Source organism: Patiria miniata, unplaced genomic scaffold (assembly GCF_015706575.1).
Source record: "Patiria miniata isolate m_02_andy unplaced genomic scaffold, ASM1570657v1 HiC_scaffold_2, whole genome shotgun sequence".
NCBI lineage: Eukaryota > Metazoa > Echinodermata > Asteroidea > Valvatida > Asterinidae > Patiria > Patiria miniata.
Genome location: NW_024037058.1, coordinates 2,795,149 through 2,815,535, shown reverse-complemented (window position 1 = coordinate 2,815,535; position 20,387 = coordinate 2,795,149). Strand labels below are relative to the sequence as shown.

Genomic DNA, 20,387 nt, shown 5'->3' with positions numbered 1-20,387 from the left:
ATAAGATGATTTTAACATTTGATTGAAAGGTCTCTCAAATTTGAGCACTGTTTTGTCCAACTTTGAAACATTTGATTTGTAAAGTAATTCTTCAGTCATTATTTCAAAATTAATACAATTCGAAAAGGATTCCCGTTGCAAATTTTATCTATTTTGCTGGAATATGTCACAGTTTGAGGAAAAATAGTAAAACCTTGTAGCTTATAATGTACATAGGTGTATCATAACTGTAAATTCATGTAGTCTAGATGTGTAATTATTGTAAGTAGCCAACTCAGACCCACCAATTGAATTTGAAATAACAACAGAAAAGTGATTAATAATTCCTTGCATTTGTGACACTTCTCTGTCTAGCTTTAATATCAACTCACACATTACAGCTTCTTGTAACTACATGTAATTTGAATCACATCATCTTCTTTCATGGAATATTGTGTCCGAGAGATGTCAATTTCATATATGGCTTAGCCTTTTATTGATGCATTTTTTTAAACCCAAGCACTGTATTCTCAGCGTTGCCTGAGAGCAAGCAAGCGTTTGGGTGGGACTCGAACCCACAACCTCCTGCATAAGAGCTCAACCTCCGAGTATGCCAGGGGCGACTGGCTGACTCAAAGCTGATGTAGTGGCTGGTGTTTATGCTAAGATCAATACAATATCATAAAACAATGTAAATGCAAATGCTGTAAGAACATGAATCGATAAGAATCGAACAACGGCTTTCTTCCTGAGATGCTCAGATAAAAAGATGACAAGTTTGGTATGTCGTGCATGGCAAGTATGCCATTTACATTTGCTCTACTGTGTCTAAGGCCTTCTGCTGAGCAGTGCCCCCCCCCCCCCCCCACTCCCCACACCAGACTTCTTGTCTTCGGGATTTGGAGATGTACTTCAGCATTCAACAGTTACAAGTTTCACACCACTTTCAGTTTGAGCCGCTTAATATTTTGCTCAAAGAAGCTGGGCAACCTAGTAGCAATGTAGAGGTTTTTGCCATGGAGGAATTCTGGCAGGCTGATCTCTCTTGCATGGAGGTGCATGGGTACTGTACGAGCCTTGGCCTGCCGTATCCCTAGATGCTGCAGAATGGCCATGGGTAGCCGCTAGAAACAAACAAGAAAGATTTGTTGAAAAATCAGTGTTTTATTTGTTTGGAATATCCCATATAACTTTATCTGCATGCAAGCCTACAACAAAACTCACCACTTTCAATAGGGGAGGATGCATACAAATAGATGGAAATGTAAAAAAGAAAATGATTGCAGGCTGGGAATAATTTGAAAATCTGATTTCGAAGTCAAGCATACAAGTCAAGTAACAAAAAGCAGTGTTGTTACTCAAGTCCTTTTCTCAGTCTAAATAGCATACTAAAAAGTGGGGTGGTATATTAGGAATCATGCTTGGAAAGAAAGAAGTGAAAATGGGCTCCAAGTACTTGTACATTTGTTTATGGGTGGGCCTGAAAAGGTTTGTCAAAAACATGGCAACGTATTTGCAAAATTCAAGTCTATCCAAATATGACATGCTGGATGTATGGACAGAGGTTGCTCATGTTCTGCCCTGCAGGGGCAGTAAGTTAGGTTAGTCACCGTCTTTCCTGGTAGACAGTAATCAGTAAATCACCTGAGGAGCCAGCTTATCATGGTGAGAATACTTGTGGTCTCCAAGCACCGGGCAACCCATGCCAAGGGCCATGTGAACCCTGATCTGATGCTTCACACCTTGGATGCAAAGAAAAATCAAAGAGAGAGAAAGTGAAAAAAGAGTTGGAGTCACAGTATGCAAAACAAATATGTGTGCCAGACTAGTCCTGGATCATTACAATTGGCAGTTCACAATAAATTGCCAGAAAATTCTTAAATGCTACTGCTTGCAAGCACAGTCTGAATGTTTTTTCAGTTCTCAGGAAGCCAACCCCACTTCAATCTGCCTGATATTTCAAAAATTATAGGGTGTCTAGATAAGACATGATCAGAGAAACATAAATGTTGTACATGCTTAAATGAGCAACAGCTCCTTAAACTTCCCTTTTGTTATCTTTGAATGAAACGGTGTCCAGGCTATCAAGTATCATTCAAGAAGGAATAACAAGACAGATATCCCTCCAACATGTTTATTGCTTGATGAAGGGTTGTGGGTTAATACACCGATAAAGTTAAATACATGTAATAATAATAATAAATTGAGAAGCCTGCCCTTTGTAACAAGATCCAACAGGTCAACTATCCCACGGCTACACAGCCTAAGAGTCTGATGCTGCCAGCCTCCATAGGATCAAAAGCTGGCATTTTTCAACTGGGCTAGCTGCTGTTGTCCCAGACATTAAAGCTATGCTGCTCCTGTGGACTGCTTAATGCAGTAGAGTCACAAATATTTGTGCACCTTGTTGCACCTTGTTGCACCTTGTTGCACCTTGTTACACAGGGCAGAGTTACAGTTAAGCATTTAATGTGGATGCACCATGTCAAGTGACTCATTTACAAGAGGCAGCGAGGCTCTCACAAGAATCAGATGTATCCCACATCAGGACAATGTCCATGAGAAGAAATAGGCTTTTTTCTGAAGATGGCCAGAGAAAATTAACTGAAACTTCACTTCACATTGTGTATCTGCCAACTTCTCCAAAACTTAAACTCTCCACAAAAACAGACTCAATCACAAATATCAGTAGTACTAACTGACCTGTTTCAGGCTGGACCTCCACCAGTGCAGCACTGCCATTCTCATTGATGACTCGGAAATTGGTGACAGCCCTTGTGCCACCCCCTCCGCCCAGCTTTCCCAGGTTCTTGTACACAGCTCCAATGTCTGGCCGGATGCCCATCCTATGCTTGCCAGCCACCTCCCTGGCTATCATAGGCATGTCTATGGTCCCATCCCTGGGGTCCGGCACCCCTACTGTCACCACCCAGTACTTCTTGCCCACTTGGTGTCGGATGAACATCCCGTGCAGTCTCTTGGCCATGTTGTCAGTCTTAGCAAGCAACATGACCCCTGTGGTTTCCTTGTCCAGCCGGTGGACTGGGTACAGCCTGGAGTTGGGGCTGGTCTTTTGGAGGCGGAGTTTCTTTGCGAGGAGGGGGAGGAGTGAATCGACACTGTGGACGACACCAGGGCCACCATGGGAAGGCAAACCATATGGCTTGTCAATGGCAACTAGTTCCCCTATAAAGACAGGGTTTAAAAAAAAAAAAACTTGTAAATGTTTTGAACACATTTCGTATAATATTCTCAACACGACTCCTGTGAAATTATCTTCACTTTCTTACAATAATTAGTATTTCAGAATCTTTTCCAAAACAATTATTTTCATTTCTTCAATGATAAATATAAGGGTTGGACATCACAACGAAATTTTAAAAAGAAAATCTCATATTACGTGTACATTGTCAGGCTGATAAAGACAAATTTGAAGACTATTCAAACACATTGTGAATATAGTTGGCAATTACATTCTGCACTAGGGGTGTGCGTATATGGGGTTTGTTGGGACTGGGTACCCGATTCCTGTAAAGGGCGGGTACCCGCGGATCCATGATTATTTTTAAAATCATAACAAAAAGTAAAGAAAGGAAGTAAAAGTATTTTCCACCGCGTCCCTGCCCACTCTACTGCTAAGCTGCTGACGCGACTGTGTGAGCGCTGCGCTGGCTCGTTCACTTCCCCCGTGTTCAGCAACTAAATTGCACGGGTCTACCTTGCAACTTAGACTAGATTCATTTTTGTTCATGACTCAGTGAATAAAACTGTAAGTTTCCAAGTGTGAAATAAAATATAGCAAACCTGAGGTTGAATCATTATTGTGGCAAAGTTAGTGATGTTCACCGATGTGTACATGAAGTTTGTTTAGCAGCCGTCAGTCAGCGAATGGCCTACACACTGTGTACACGCATCACAGCTAGCAACGGTGCATAATGGCTTGCTGCACATCGCCAAGCAAGTATAACTAGCTCAGCCCTCGCAGGCCGGCCTACAGTTAGTTGCACATGCAAATGGTGCTGTGCTTTGATGCTTTGTCAGTCAGCACATGCCTGCTTCACACAAGTTGCCTGCCGAGTAGCACTTGGTACGTGCGTTGTGATTGGTTCTTTTCGTGGATTCATCCGCAAATTAGACATTGGGAAAATGTTGGTAACTCAAAAGATGTTTTACTCTATCAGCAAGTAATCAATAAAATAGGGCCCTTGCCCGTCACGGCCTTATTCTGCACTCACCTTCATTATATATGACGCTTCTAAACAAGATGGAAGTGACAGTGTCTTCTTGAAATCTGCTCAGATCCTGCACTTGATGACTCAGAGTGCGAAATCCTTTGCTGTCTACCTCTTTCCTTTTGTTGGCAACTGACTGATCTGGTTCTTGTTTGGGAAAAAAAAAACAATGTCAAAATGTGCAAGTGCATGATGGCTTTTGGACTGATAAAAGATGTATGCCATCAACAATGACAATTCAAGTAAAAGATTCAAACCAACTTTGACATGTGTTTCAATCCCGAATTCAGTCCTCTGTTTTCCCAACATATAAATACAAAACGATTTTGGGTCAACTTGTACCCAAGCCAAGTCGTACCCGAGTCAAGTCTTACCCGAGTCAAGTCGCACCTGAGTCAAATCGTACACGAGTCAAGTCGTACCAGAGTGAGCTTGTACCCAAGTGAGCTCGTACCTGAGTCAGCTCGTACCCGAGTCAACTTGCAACCGAGTCAACTCATACCCGAGTCAACTCATACCCGAGTCAACTCGTACTCCCTTCCTTTTGGGAGGAGTACGAATGGATGGTTCCAACAAAAACTTCCGATTTTATCCTCAAAACGGCAACAGAAATATTAGTTACACCACCAGGGATACAAATAAAGTTTGAGGTTTAAGGTGGTGGTACATGTATAAATGTTAGCTCACAATCTGGATGAAAAGGGAAAGAGGGCTCCGTCACAAGTACCGCGCGCAGGCTATTTTCAAACTGGTGCAGTACTCACTACAGAGTCATCACTGATAAATGGTAAAATTTCACTTTTCATTCAGATCATAAGTAAACCTTTTTTAGGTGCATGATTTTCTTTTTACGAATCTAGTATGCAAGACTTTTTTTAAGAAAAGTGCTTTTTAAAATGTCTTTGTAATATGTAAAAGTAATATTTTTTCAACGTGCACTCACTTCAATTTTTTGCACCATTTATTGAATACTAACTACACATGGCACAAATCTCTTTTGGGAAAATGGGGTGACCCTTAAAAGGGCCGTTTGGGTTAATGATTGGTTAGCCCTGAATATCGCCCTTTGGGTTATGTTGATGTTCCGGCCGTCAACAATTTCCACCCAGTCAGATACTTGCAGGCTGCAAGCAAGCTCAATGTCTTCAGCTCCCCTGCTTGGTAGTGCTGCCACAACTTGAAGAGCCTCCCTTGGATCGTCTTGAATCTCTTCTGTTGGAAGCGCTTCAGCTTAGCTTCCTTGATAAGCCGCATCTGCAGCTGCACTAGCGACGCTTCGGTGTGTAGCAGCTTGACAACTGTGTAGAACTGTACACAGTGTCGCCCTGCTCTGCCGATGATCCTCCTGTGCCATCCCTCCACATCGTTGTTTGTGCGGATACTCCGCATGAAGACAGACCAGTTCGTCGGCCCCCAGACGTCGTGCTCCATGCATGTGGCCTGAATGTAGCAGCAGAGCTGCTGAAGTAGCTGATTGCTTGCTTGGGTCTTCAGATGTGCGAATGCAGCTGCGATGTGCTCGGCTGGTAATAACAGGAGGGACATCAACTGACGGACGTAGTCTACCTTTGCGGGATCTGTAGTGTACGGTACCTGGAGACCCAGGTTCTGGCACTTGCGCCACACTGCCTGTGTCCAGTGATATAGACCCCCGGCAATGTGGCACTCAGAGAAGATGCTTCAGATGGCGGACCAAAGCCCTGACTTGAAGTCCATGACAGCCTCGGCGCCTCCTGCAGGTTGCTCCCCCGTGATGGTACCTTCTTCCTGATTGCCGTTCAGGACCTACATAAGAAATATAGAGGAAAACAAAGAGCAATAATTTAATGAAAAATTGATCGGCAATTTAAATAAACAATTTGAATGTGATATTTAAAGGGAATGTACAACATTTGCTTTTGCTGGAATTTTCAGAAACACATGGATTTGGAGGATTAGTATGTCAGAGAAAATATTGTTAAACTGACTTGTTTCACGTTTTGGGCTTGTAGATGCTGGAAAACCAAGAAAACCTATCATGTTCTTGTAGTCTGGTTCCCTGACCCCACTTAAGATGAAACGGAGCAAGTAATTCACATTGGGGAATTGTAAGGTCAGAGAATCAGTCTAGCAGGCTTGTACCCTTTCATAGGTGTGTAATCAATTGCAAAGAAAAGTCAGAATAACTAAATATGAAAAATTAGGAACAGTTGTTGGAAAAAAGCCAGTTTTCTCCAACGCTGGTCGGCCGACCAGCGTTGGAAAAATACAGTTTTTCTTCAAAATGTCAGCACACCAGGAGCCACGAGTTTAAAGGATGCTTTAGAATGTCAGTTCCTAACAATTCAGTAAGGTATTTCGTGATAATTTGATCATTTCGTTTTTTGATGTTTGCAAATGTTGTATCTTCCCTTTAAGAGGAAATTTCACCAAATATGCACAAACAAATCAAGTAGTCTTCAAAATGCACAAGATAAAAATGGGGGCTTTAACTCGCACTAAATACAAACATGATAAAAGAAACAGTTCACAACATAAACACATTTTATTGCGATATTGAATGTGAGGAAATGAAAAAAAAACACATAATTTCAAAATTGATAAGTAAAAAAAAAAAAATTTAACTTGATATAACATGTTCACAAAAATGAACATTTTCAATGCGATATTTTCAGAGGAAATGGGCCAAAACAATAAATAATTTCAATAATAAATGTTTTTTAAATAACATTTTTGACTAGTAGATATGAACATGATCACAAAACTTATAACAACATAAACACATTTTGCATCATTTTTGGGGGAAATAATGGGAAAATTGAAATGATTTTATTACCTTTTTGTAGTCTTCTTGATTCTTCTGGACATCATGGCAAAAGCAAGTGGTACCTACTTTATTTCCCAGCAGTCACCCTTGAAGAAGTGCACGGAGAACAGCTGGATGAATGGACGCCAGACAAGCTGGAAGGTGCCATCCAGATACCCTGTTTTGGCAGAGTCCAGCACAGCACGTTGATCATCGGTGAAGAAAAGGAGGTTCCTCACTTCCCCGACTCAAACATCCTTCTGCAGGAAATCTACGGGGATGAAGTCTGGATCCATGTTAAAGTCCAGGTCTCTTGGCTCAAGAGGTTGCTGGCTTTGACACGCGCAGTTTGCAGTGCGTCTGAGGTAAGACTGGTTGGGGAAGCTGGAGGGGGCAGAGGTGGCTGTCTCACTCAGGACTTGCTCCACGATGACACCTGTTGGGCGGAATACTGACTCTCTAGCAGCCTTCTTCACAGTGGCCAGTCTAGAAATTGACATCTCCTCCAGGGCGGGCAGGATGGGTGTGCACAGGGAGCAGGCCGAAAGAGAACTCTAAACCATCCTGTCCGATGGAGACTTGGCATCTCGTGGACTGACTACGGACGCTGCAAGGCCACACAATGGATGATGATGATGATCCCGGCTTTCTCCACTTCTGGGTATAGCTGTAACTATGGCTGTCGACGAGGATGGGTTTGCCATGTTGGGAACCACCTTCAACAACCTTGAAGGTGACCTTATCCTGATCCCCAAGGTTAGATATGTCGTCAAGCAGGGAGGGGCTGGAGGGAGGGGCTGGGCAGGGGGTCTTTCTTGGGCGGGTCGGGAACTGTCAAACTCCACGTCCATCGGCTCGGCAAGAAGTGGAGATGGTGGCGCTTGGTAGTTGGCACATACTCTGCAAACCCAAACCTCCAGAAGGTCGGGGTCGGCAACTATTCCGCAGTACTCTTCTGACATGATGCCAGAATTGCACTTTACTGCTCACACTTGAAGGCTTGGTGGGAACCTTGGACAGCATTCCCACACTCGATGCAAGGACACTTTGAAGCCATGATCTTGGAATAGATGAGTCTTGACTTAAATCTTGATGGTGATGAACTTGTAATATCGCAACTTGACAGTGTCTAGCCTCAATTGTGAGTGAAGAGTGCATAGTCTTGGGGGCTTGTACATGTATAGAATTTTGAAGGATTCAGTGCGATTTTTCCTCCAGCTAATCATCCAGCCAATCAGGTCTCGAGTCACTTTCAAAAGAAACGACATTGAAGCCGCAGACTTGACTGCAATGTCTTTTCAAGTACCGCGACAATGTTCGGGATGTTGCGCGTGGCGTGCGCTAGAAAGTTTTGCTTGGTGGAGCAACAATAGAAAGCTTGGATCCTCTTGAGACATTACCCAAGAAGGTGGATCTCCAGTCCTGAAGGTAAGGCATACTACGGCCGCAAACATTTCAAAGCAAACTGCTTGACCCAAAGCATAAATTTGTTCAGACCTAATTCATATACATCAACGACAGTGAGACACCCAGGCGATAATGTTTGTACCTGGGTGTCTCACTGTCATTGTGCTGGCTGCAGATTTTAACAAATTCCCATTTCTGTTATTAAAAAACATGTTTCTTTTGCAGCTCCAATAAAGTTTTTGCGATAAGTTCAACTACCATATTATTTTACCAACAGAATTTTTTTTTATTATTTGTTCAATTTTGAGGCATCAAGAAAGTTGTCACAGTAAAACGATAAGGAAAATGGTGGCTCCATTCCATTCAGAGATGCTCTTTCTTATAGACTAGAATACCCCTAAAAATGTGTACGGGTTTGGGTGTTTTTGTCTGTTAAGTTCGACAGGGTTGGGTGGGGAAATTTAATATAAGTTTTGGGGGAACCAATATACATGCAGTTGGTTGATGCTTGGGTGTGAAGGACATTAATTCAAGTGCAAGAGAAAGTTTTATCTTTTAACAATTTGCTAATCGTCTTAAAAACTTGACATCGATTTATCATGGACTGCAGACAATCAGATCGATCGTTTCGAGCATCACAAAATGGTTATCAGAAAACCACAGGATCATCTGTTTAATATAAAAATAAAATAATGTGATAAAAGTATGCATAGTTTGGGTCAAAAATATATTTAAAGCGTAAAAATTAGCCCTGTATTAAATATGTACAACTTCTAGTACCCAGGCCTATTAAAGGCCGTTAAAAAAATGGCGAAGTTTCCAAAACTAACTGCGCGCCGGCAAAAACACCGTGCACGCACTCCCACTTTGACCGACGCGTGCGCACACAGGCCCAGCAAAAACAATATCACCGTGCACGGTACGTCCACATTGACCGGCGAGAGCATGCGCAGGCCCGGTAAAATCCCTCATCTTCCGTTGCACCGATTTTTTTTCCAAAAAAGGTGTATATTTGGAGCTGCGGGTATGAGTTGACTCGGGTGCAACTTGACTCGGGTGCAACTTGACTCGGCTACGAGCTACGACTTGACTCGGGTATGACTTGACTTGGGTACGACTTGACTCGGCTACAACTTGACTCGGGTGCGACTTGACTCGGCTACGACTTGACTCGGGTACGACTTGACTCGGTAAAGACTTGACTCGGGTACGACTTGACTCAGGTACGACTTGACTCAGGTACGACTTGACTGGGGTGTTAATTTTTGGGTACGAGTTGACTCAGGTACGAGTAACAAGTTAATTCGGGTACGAGTTGACCCATTTCCTACATAACAATGGAATAAAAAAAGGTGGAAGACTTCAATTTCACCTAAATGCAGATAAACTGAAATAAAATTAAAAATCATTAAAATGACGGAACTGCTTTATTTCCAATACTGTAAGTTGCTTTTTTTTATTTCTGGAAATGAATGCATTATGATCCTTCTAGTTCTAGCATTTTCAGTATTATCAGCCCCAATCCCAATGATGTTCAATCATTGTATGCAAAATATGTTGGGATTGGGAAACAATAACATTATTACGAGTGAAAAATGTGCAAGATTATGTTCAAACTTCCAATTTATACAATATTAGCCCCATAAATGTGGCCAATTTACTGGACTACCTCCGTAAATGAAGGCCACACTTCCACCATATACAAAAACATGTCGATCTTTGTCAAATTTTGATTTTCACATTTAGGCTTAGTTTGTAGTTTATTTTTGCTTTAGAAGCATGCTCACCCTCTTTATACAGTAGGCTAATCAGAAAGTGCTGCCTTTTTCAGATGTCTAATTTTCGTGAAATTTCATCTTAAAATTTTGATACGCAAATGTGTGCAAACGAATCTGGAAATTTCACGAAAAATAGACATCTGAAAAAGGCAGCGCTTTCTGATTAGCCTATAAAGAGGGTGAGCATGCCTCTAAAGCAAAAGTAAAATACAAAATGTACAAACTAAGCCTAAATGTGAAAAAATAAATTTGACAAAGTTCGACATGTTTTTGTACATGGTGGAATTGTGGCCTTTATTTACGGAGGTAGTCCAGTATATTGGCCACATTTATGGGGCTAATACAATACCAACCAACAGGTATCTCATTCATGTCATTGCTGTACATTTCACTAATGTAGTTTAATTACCTAATGAAAAATTGAAAGAAAGAAATACAGGCTTTATACCATGATTGATTTGTTCAGGTTTTTCGGATGAATTTGAACTCGATGTTTCCTCCGTTTTTCTGTTTAACATCTGTTCCTTCCTGATTTTCATTGCCACTGTTTTGGCTGTGACTGGTGCATCATCTGGCGCACTCCACACCTCTTTTTCCACTCGCCTCCTGAATGGCACACTCGCCCCTGTACTGTCACCGTGAATTCGAACATCGTCCGTTGGGCCCGCCGCGGCACGTTCACGTTGCAGTTTCCCGCCACTAGAAACGTCATTGTGGGCGTAAGTTCTTGGAGACATAAGGCGCCACTTGCTTACAAATGTTCGAAATGGAGGACAGAAAGTTGGATCATTTTCTTGACTTATTTTTCTTGGTGGAATCTGCTTCGAATATTTAATGTTTTTGAGGAATACACTGCAGCAATTTAAGACCGACATGCGTGTCATGGGCGCTGCCATTTTGAAACAATGGAATTATGGGAAATAAAAAAGCAGGTACCCCCACGTACGGCCGGATGGCTTAAATAATGATCCTATACATCGTCTGGGAACTAGATCATACTCGTGGTGTGAAGAAATTTCACAGCTTTCTGTTGTTTGCGTCAATAATTCCCATTAAATATGGGGATTCTCGAGAAAATTTCGGAGATCGAAGCCGAGGTTTGTATCAACTAACACTTCTGCAATATATTATTGTAACATTTGTTGTAGAAATCGTATAAATGGCAGTAAATATAAAGTTAATCAACGACACTTCAACTTCAATCCTGATCAGCCTGTGCCAAGTGTGGTTGGAGCATTGCTGGAATGAACTGGAATTACGCACAAACTTATGCTGCGCGCTAGCCTAAAAAAACCCGCTATACTGCGTGAGAGACAATAATAAGAAAACAGTTAAGAAAGTATTGTCAGATGATGTAGGATATAATTAACATAATGAATTAAATTGGAAACTGTCCACTATGTATGGACATTTTGCTTTTATTTCAATGAAATCTCAAGAAACACTGATTTCTTTTTATATTGATTGATGTGTAGGACACCTCCATGGTCATGATGGTAGGACTAGGACAGTCATTAGCATGAATAATTAATAGGCATGTTAGGGTGGGGTTTATTTTTTGGGGGGGGGGGGACAGCTAGAACCCCCCCCCCCCCGAAAAAAAAATAGCAAACATAGAAAGATGTGTCTGAATATTCAGGGAACCTTTGAATATTTGGTATGTTTATGGGGGAAAAAAGAACTAGAGATAGTCCAACTAGTATTAATGATAGTAATTTATAGTATGAAGACCAAAGCACTTGGAATGTAAATGGATGCAAAAAAGTAATGTAGGCCCTAACTGTGGAATTGCCCTCATATTTTTTCTCTTAATCTGGCTCAGTCATATCAAAGCTTTTTGGGGCAATTTTAATTGTCATTGGCTTCATCAAAATTAACCCTCCTATGGAAACGTGCATTCTGAGCCATGCTGTTACTTGGGTTAAAATTGGTCAAGTGACCATTGGTGTTAAAAGTATACCAGGGGAAGTGGAAGGAAACTTTGACTGTTGGTGACCTTTTAAACAGCAGGAGGGTGTCTTTAACAAATGACCTCTGATGGGTTTTTGTAAATTGAGCAAGGTTAATTATTTATATCAGGTTAAACTTAGAAGATGATTTGAATTATGTCCAATCTAGTCAACTTGTGTTTAGCATATTTATATTAATATCAATGAAGCCAGTACGTTTCCTTTTTGTGGTTTAACCCTGCTACTGTTTGAACAGTCACAGACAGTCAAAATAACAATACACTTCCCCTGCCATGCCTTTTACACAGGCTAGTCACCAACAGTCGGATAATATTTGTAGCAAGCACTGTGACAAGTCAAATTCAGTCAACAGACAAAAGCAGAATAAATCCCTGCCTTTTTTTAGCAAACCCCCCCCCCCCCAAAAAAAAATTAAAAATAAAATGGTGCATTGAAAGTGTCCACATTTTTCTAGTCATTCCATGTTTCATTCCCTTGCATTCATATGATTGGTATTTATTATATGCATGTATTGTCTTGATAGATGGCTCGTACCCAGAAGAACAAGGCCACTAGTTCACATCTTGGTCTTCTCAAGGCTCGTCTTGCTAAGCTGAGACGAGAGTTAATCACACCCAAGGGAGGAGGTGGTCCAGCAGGGGAAGGTGAGTTGCTGGATTCAGCTCACTCAATCAAGCGCTGGTGTAGCGGTCCCAACAAACTACATGTACACATGAAAAACTTGTTTATCCGTGCTGCCAAAGGTTAAAAAAATCCTCATTGTTTTTGTGTTTTTTTTGTTTGTTAGGTTTTGATGTTGCAAAGACAGGAGATGCAAGAATTGGTTTTGTTGGTGAGTATAAAACATAACAAATATGATGCGAAGTGTTTGCTCTGTACATGGAATCAAACCCAGTGGTTGCTAATACATTTTTACCTACCTAAAAAAAATCTGTCAAACCATCTGGAAATATTTAACCCTAACCACCCCAACTCTTCAAAATCCAACTGCATGTTTTGTTGGAATCTGTTGGATTGAGTACTGCACTAGTAAACTGATTATGGGGTTAGGCATACCGCCATAATCAGAGTCCAACAGTTTGGGTGTTGAGTTACCATATGGTATTGGATTTTGCAAGATTAAGGAGGGTAAATCACTCAAGGGGTTAAGATTAATCAGGGGTGTGAAATCTCAGCTTTAAAGCTGATTTCAGCTTTTTTGTTTTGGATTTCAGCTTTTTTCCGTCACTTGCTGTGTGCAAAAGTATAGGAGATTTCCAAAGTTCAGCTTTTTTACAATGTACACCTTTTTCAGCTGTTTTCAGCTACTTTTATCAGTGGTCACTCACACCCATGATTGATCTTCTGTGTTGTTCATTGAAAAAGAGGCCCCAATGTCGGAGGCCAGAAATCAAGATTTCTGTATTTGACAGATTTTATCATTCATGTTGAATTTTCAAAGTTTCATTTTTTGAACAGTGGGAGATATTGTCACATATTCTCCAACAAAAAGGTTTTCAAGATAAAACAGGAGTCTATTGTCGAACTGCTTTGTTGATGTCTGAGGAGATTGTCTGTTGTATATTTTGTAGGCTTTCCTTCTGTGGGTAAATCCACACTACTGAGTAACCTAGCCGGAGTGTACTCTGAAGTAGCTGCCTATGAGTTTACTACACTCACCACTGTGCCTGGTGTTATCCGATACAAGGGAGCTAAGATACAGGTAGGTGTGGTATTGCCCTGGTGTGGATATCAGCTTGTCAGGAACTCTTGAGGGTGCCATGTTGCTTTTTCACTTGAGCAAAATAAGGACACTTTTGTTTTATGATCAAGGACCGATTTCATAACGTTGACCCTTATCACTTTGATAATTGGAATTGTTTGTTTTCTCGATAGCTCCTGGATCTTCCTGGAATCATAGAGGGCGCTAAAGACGGAAAGGGCAGAGGTCGTCAGGTCATTGCTGGTCAGTTAGTACATTCTCTTTTGTTATTTAAATTATGAGATTTATACCAGGCTTTGCGTACTTGAAAAAAGTTATGCATCAGTTCATGTTACTGCAGTCTTTGCCAGAATGTTGATGGAAAATTATGTTTAGACTTCAAATTTCAATAAGCTTGATTACACATACAGCAAGCGCAACCTTTCAAAATGTTCTAGATACACTAGAAAGCATAGCACAAGCTTTCTATAACTGTGTGTATACATTCTTGCAATATGTATGGTTCTGTAACGATATCCATTTTATTTCTTTGTACTTGACAGTTGCCAGGACGTGCAGTATTATCTTCATGGTTCTAGATGTCCTCAAACCCCTCAAACACAAGAAACTATTGGAGCATGAACTGGAAGGCTTCGGTATCAGGTAAGGTCTGATGGTCCACCAATCATAGAAGAGAAATATCCAAACTCATCCTGAATATGATCCTGATTGGCTCAAATGTGTGGCTGTACAAATGTATCCAGCAAGCACAATCACAAGCCATCGTTGAGATGTATGGTGGTGGCACACACGTTGTATCAGCACACTCGATGCTTCATTGACCATTAGGATATTGACAACTTGTCAAGAACATCGGGATCCCAAATTTAAGAATGTGTGTTACCTGTATATGAGCATGTACCACCACACTAATGTCTTTTAACCATGGTCGCTGAGTTAGCATTGAATTAAATAAGCCGTTAAGTAATACCTATGTGACTAGTCAGCCACATTGCCTTGTCTATTTGTTGTTAGTTTACTGTGGCCATTTAGACAAGATATCCTAACTGCAACTCCCCCAAGTTTAAAATAGTTGGAAATCAACGTAGAACTAAGTTAAACTTGTCAATCAAACAAGCTCAGCCATGTGCACCCTTTTTTATTAAAAAAAATATTTCACTGAAATGAATTTCAAATGCAATCATCTGGTAGGAACCTTCTGTATTCAACACTGAATTCCACATCCATCTAGCCTGAGATATCCTAGGTGTGGGATCTGAATGTTTGAAACAGAACCCAGGATATCCGAGGTGTGGAACCGAAAGAGTAAAACTGCATTAAAATATAAAACTCCAGCAACTTGGAAACAACATTCAAATGCTGACTAAAGTCCTGACCTTTGCATGCTTCGATACCTAACCGATTTGAATCGCTTTCATTTGTCTTTTGTCCCATCCTGATTCAATGGCTTGAAACGAAACCCACAGGTTGAACAAGAGTCCCCCAAACATTGGCTTCCGCAAGAAGGAGAAAGGAGGCATCAACCTGACCACCACCTGTCCCCAGTCCACGCTAGACTCAGACATGGTCCGTACTATCCTGGCTGAATATAAGATCCATAATGCGGACGTGGTCCTACGTAGTGATTCTACCACCGATGATCTAATTGATGTAGTAGAAGGCAATCGTGTCTTTATCCCTTGCATCTATGTGCTCAACAAGATTGATCAGATCTCAATAGAGGTGGGTTAACGACAGAAATTCATTACATTTAAAAACAGGAACGACTCTTCAGTATTCCACACTCTTTTAATCATTGACCTTTTCATTCAGCATTCATTAACTTGATTTTACCCATTTTAACTTGCATTTGGATGCATGGAAATCACAAGCAGAACATTATTGTGTTGCACATTCTTACATTTTATTAAAATATGAATAAAGAAGGATAACTATTAGTTCTATATATTTATAGTTTTTGAAGTTTCGGTACTGTTTCTACTATTTAAAATTAACATGGTATTTCCTAACATCAAAGTACACTGTTGCTATGGTGTCACTTTAGACAATGTCTATACAGTTTAAGGAGTTGCTGAACAAATTATGAACCTATTAAAATGGAGTACATTCAAAGAGGTTTGTTCAGAAATGAATGAAAATGTTGTGGTAAGTGTTCTGAAGCAGGTGTAACACTGAAACATCTGCTTAAGATAGTTTCAATGTTTTCCCAATAAATACTGAAATTCACATTGGCATAAAACCAAAAGGCCCTCAAAATTGGCAAGACAACTTCAAAATTGGCAAGACAAGAAGTAAAAAAGGGGTAAATTGCACAATTTCAGGTAGTTCATTGCAAACTATTACTTAAATACTGTGAGACCGACATGTAAGTTATAATTTATGATCAAAGTTTTTGTGTGTGCCAATTTAAGTTGACAAATTCAACACGTAGTTGATGCGACATCTTTTGGTCTTTTAGGAGCTGGACGTCATCTACAAGATACCTCACTGTGTGCCCATCTCAGCTCACCACAAGTGGAACTTTGATGATCTACTGGAGAAGATGTGGGAGTACCTGCAGCTAGTCAGAATGTAAGGCACTGTGCTTAACATGAATCGTTGTGACAGGGCTACAAACGTATGAGTTGGAAAAGCAGTAGAAAGCTTTTAGAGTTTTGAGAAAATTGTGATGAAAATTGGTCAGTTTTTCAAATCGTGATTTGTGTACATTTCTCCAAATAATTTTTTTTTTAAGATATAACTGATGCAATAGCCCAGTTGTTAGATAGTCCTTATGTGTCTCCATTTTCACAAAAGCATGTTTGATTAAGGAGTTATTGATTAGTAAACAGATTTACCGCCGCAACTAGGCTGCATCGATTGTTTGTGGTCCAGTTAGTAAAAATGCCAAAATTCGTGGGGGTAGGATAAAGTAAAATTGGGGTTAAGGGTCAATAAAGTTGGGAAAAAAATTGTGTACAAGTCTATGAGAATGTCTCCCTAGTGACCCATTATCAGTAATTATTATAATTTTTTTTATTATTTGAGCACCATTTGTATTATGTTTGCACTCTTTAGTACAGTCATTGTTCACACTGATGCTATGTGTTTTGTACATTACATTGTAACCTGATGTTTACATTGTAACCATTCATTTCAAAAACACAAACCAATGTGCAGTGTGTCATTCATTGAGTAGACCCTACAGTTCCTTGTATGGTTCTGCAACAAGAAGGCAGCATTCAAAGGGCATATAGTAGACAACTAGAAGTAATGGATGTTGTTAATCCCCATTTCTCTGTGTACTAGATATACCAAACCCAAGGGTCAGTTACCAGACTATGAGGCACCGGTCATCTTGAAGCTAGGTCATCTGGCCGTAGAGGATTTCTGCAACAACCTGCACAAAAGCATTATGAAGGACTTCAAATAGTGAGTCATTTCATCAACAACATTGAGGCTGATCACAGTTAAACAAAGTCTAGGTTACAGTTCAAAGGTCAATGCATGTATGGTCGGTTAGAAATAAAAAAAAAGAATTGTGACATACTTTGTAAAATAATCTAGATGTCAAACAATAAATTTGTCGTAGTATGAACCACGCAAACTGAACTCTTTGTAGGTCATGGCCTACCACCTTTCTCGAGGATTCAGTCAGTTGAAAGGGGTTAGGTATGAGATTTTTCAAACGCTTGTCAAAAATCAGAGTTTTTGGATCTGAGACAAAGACATTGTAATCCAGTTTTCAGCCTTTTTTTTTTAAATTTGACAATATCGTCCCTAATGCTGTGTGTCTCAATTGGAACTCAATGGGAATAGCGTGGGGGAACCAAGTCTACCCATTTTGAAATGGCCAATGCATGTATACGGTTGCTAGGAATGGCTGGTTCTATCTGTGAATATTACTTGTACCCACAGGGAACACACTATGCTTGTGATGTCCCGTGCCGAGGGTTGGCAAGTTATCAAACATAAGGTAGCAATCCCAAAGTCTTTTAGTTTTGTCGTGACTGGATCTGACATATATGTATTTTGTACTCTTTCTCTCCAGTGCATTGGTGTGGGGATCATCAGTCAAGCACAACCCTCAGAAAGTAGGCAAAGAACATGTACTGAACGATGAAGACGTCATCCAGATAGTCAAAAAGTGAGCCTATGTGTTTGCATATAGTCTTGCACATTTGCAGTCACATTGCTTGATAAACAATAAGCCTACAAGATCCTCCACAGTTCACTCAGCGGTATGGGAGGATGAGTCAGGCAAGCTATGGAAAGATTTGCCGAGAGCGCATCACATGTTATTGGCTATTTTTACTCTCTTGCTGTGCATGTCCACACTGACCAAACAATGAACAAAAAGACTCTTTCAATGGCTGAAAAAGTACCGTGCTCATAGATAGTGCTTGAAAGAACATTCCTGTTGAAGTAGCTTAAATATAGACCATTCCGAGTACACTATCACTATACAGTCAGCACTGTGCCTGCTATTGTACAAAGCAACTGCCTGACTATCTGAACACTAACTTGCACAATGCCACCTCCATTGAATGGGGCCTTCGTGAGAGTACAATGCTAGTGTGCTCGCAATGGTCTATACATGAAATATGAGGATATCATGAAACTGATCATTAAAATCTGTTTCTGTCTTCATCTTTTCGCAGAATTTAATATCACAATTCGGACTTTGCTGGCTTCAAATGGTTCTGCAAATGCTCCAATCCTCACAGCACCACAAAGAGTTTTGTCCTCTCAACTCTCTCATAAGCATAGAACATGGTGTAGATATTAAGAGGTTTTAGACCAGGAAGGTAGACATGTCTGTGAATGTAGATAGGAAGACATTCACATCTACATTTTGATGAATTTAGGTTACTGAATCATGGTGTGCTATAGCACACTAAAGTGGCTCAAAGCACTTTCTAGCAACCATCCAAAACCCATAATATTGCAGCATTTCACATATTTATTACTGTGTACTGTTGGAGCAATGTTGCCATGGATTTTCATTCTGGCTTGTATTCAAACACATCTATCACAAGTCATCCGTCTTATAGTTTTCTTTTGGAATATTTCTGTGCTTGTTTATTATATTCAAACCCCCGGAATACATTGATCCATGCCATGGCTGAGTTTAAGTCAAGTTGTTTTTTTCCTGTGTTAATATTCTAAATTGTACATTCAATTTGTAAATTAAAAATTTATTGAACTTAAAAGGACAGGAGTTAAGGCCTGTTACTTCACACAATTGTGATTGATCATGATGCGACATGTCATTTGCAAAGAAATAAACCAGAGTTGAAGTGCACATAATTACCATGATGTCACAAAGTTGCATTTGCATTGACATTCAAGCGAATACTAACCAACCATTAGATATATGACTGGCAGTGCTGAAACTAGACCAATTTAAGAATTTGAATTCTGATTTTGACATCAGCAGACTGCATACCTGACAGACTTCAGAAAATGGGGAAATTGTACGAGGAACTGTCTACTGATAAAAAGTTGAATGGCAATATCCATAATGCTGATTGTTTGGGTCCTATAGACTACATGTTTGCCACAATGCCCACAGGCAGCTGACAGGCAACCCAAACATTTGTGACCCATCACCACAAAATGAGCCTAAAGTTACACTTTTGAAGAACTGAGATATTTATATATCTGGATTATGCAGAACACAAGCTTTCTAATGGTATACAACATTATGGGGTACTGAATTCAGTAATGAAAATATAGACCAACTTACTTGAAGTTGTAAAACTGATTCTCAAGAAAATGGCACTTAAAAATCCTGCAGTTGTGTTACAGTGAATGTTACAGTGAACATAATAAAATTGGGAGCTTATATTTTAAGGGATACATGTAGCGTAGAAGAGAATGGTTTACTGAAATTTGGGATCACGTGACCACAGCATCCAATTTTGTAATCACAGGTGACATGGTGTTTCATGCTAGAGCCATGACTGACTACCCATATCATACAGTGCATATTGTGCTACCTCTCCCAGCACGTCAAATGATTTCATGACCCCATGTGTTACACACCAAGTGTTTGAAGGCCCCAAAGTAAAATGTTTCAAGTATTGTCACTGCAAATTAATAATTAAGGGAAGATGCTGATGAACAAGTGTACATTGCAAATGCTAATAAAGACTACTAGATATTGACAAATTGCTGTAGCTAGAGTCATTTTTATTGACTTATATTGGGCGCTTTTGGAAGAATAGTAAGTTGCGGATTACTGCATCTGTAGTGGCTTCTAGGGCTTTTAACTTGCAAATGAAAACGCAGCCAAGTCGAACAAAATGTCTTGGTCTACCGACTTCCCAAATCTTGGCAAAATGTCCCAAGACATACCGAATCAGTCACGTGATGCTTTGTTTACATGTGTGCTTTCTTAAGGGATCCAGGTGGGGACAAGATCCACCAAGCTCCGGTAAGAAAGCACACATGTAAACAAAGCATGACACCATTGTGTCTCGGGTCTATTCACCTGAGTTGAATATGTCCAAGAATGCAAATTTGCAGCTAAGAAGTCACAACTTTGCACTC

General features: G+C 40.3%; 2 protein-coding genes across 4 annotated transcripts; one reads left to right on the top strand and one right to left on the bottom strand.

The window, feature by feature from the left end:
• Positions 1-237: 237 nt before the first annotated feature.
• On the bottom strand, positions 238-11,096 carry LOC119727006 (mitochondrial RNA pseudouridine synthase Rpusd4-like). 2 transcript variants are annotated; one of them, XM_038198881.1, is made up of 5 exons: positions 10,630-11,096; positions 4,215-4,358; positions 2,683-3,165; positions 1,624-1,721; positions 238-1,103 (listed from the first exon to the last, which is right to left on the bottom strand). In XM_038198881.1, the coding sequence occupies exons 1-5, from the start codon at positions 11,075-11,077 to the stop codon at positions 915-917; spliced, it is 1,362 nt and encodes a 453-aa protein (XP_038054809.1). In that variant the 5' UTR covers positions 11,078-11,096; the 3' UTR covers positions 238-914. The 2 variants fall into 2 exon arrangements, with proteins under 2 accessions (XP_038054809.1, XP_038054810.1); XM_038198882.1 differs by having other exon boundaries at positions 4,215-4,359; positions 10,634-11,096.
• A 77-nt stretch (positions 11,097-11,173) lies between these two features.
• LOC119727007 (developmentally-regulated GTP-binding protein 1) lies at positions 11,174-20,006 on the top strand. Of its 2 annotated transcripts, XM_038198883.1 has the most exons (11): positions 11,174-11,278; positions 12,675-12,795; positions 12,939-12,983; positions 13,723-13,853; positions 14,027-14,096; positions 14,396-14,495; positions 15,320-15,575; positions 16,312-16,424; positions 17,142-17,264; positions 17,884-17,979; positions 18,494-20,006. In XM_038198883.1, the coding sequence occupies exons 1-11, from the start codon at positions 11,240-11,242 to the stop codon at positions 18,498-18,500; spliced, it is 1,101 nt and encodes a 366-aa protein (XP_038054811.1). In that variant the 5' UTR covers positions 11,174-11,239; the 3' UTR covers positions 18,501-20,006. The 2 variants fall into 2 exon arrangements, with proteins under 2 accessions (XP_038054811.1, XP_038054812.1); XM_038198884.1 differs by having other exon boundaries at positions 17,884-20,006.
• Positions 20,007-20,387: the final 381 nt, after the last annotated feature.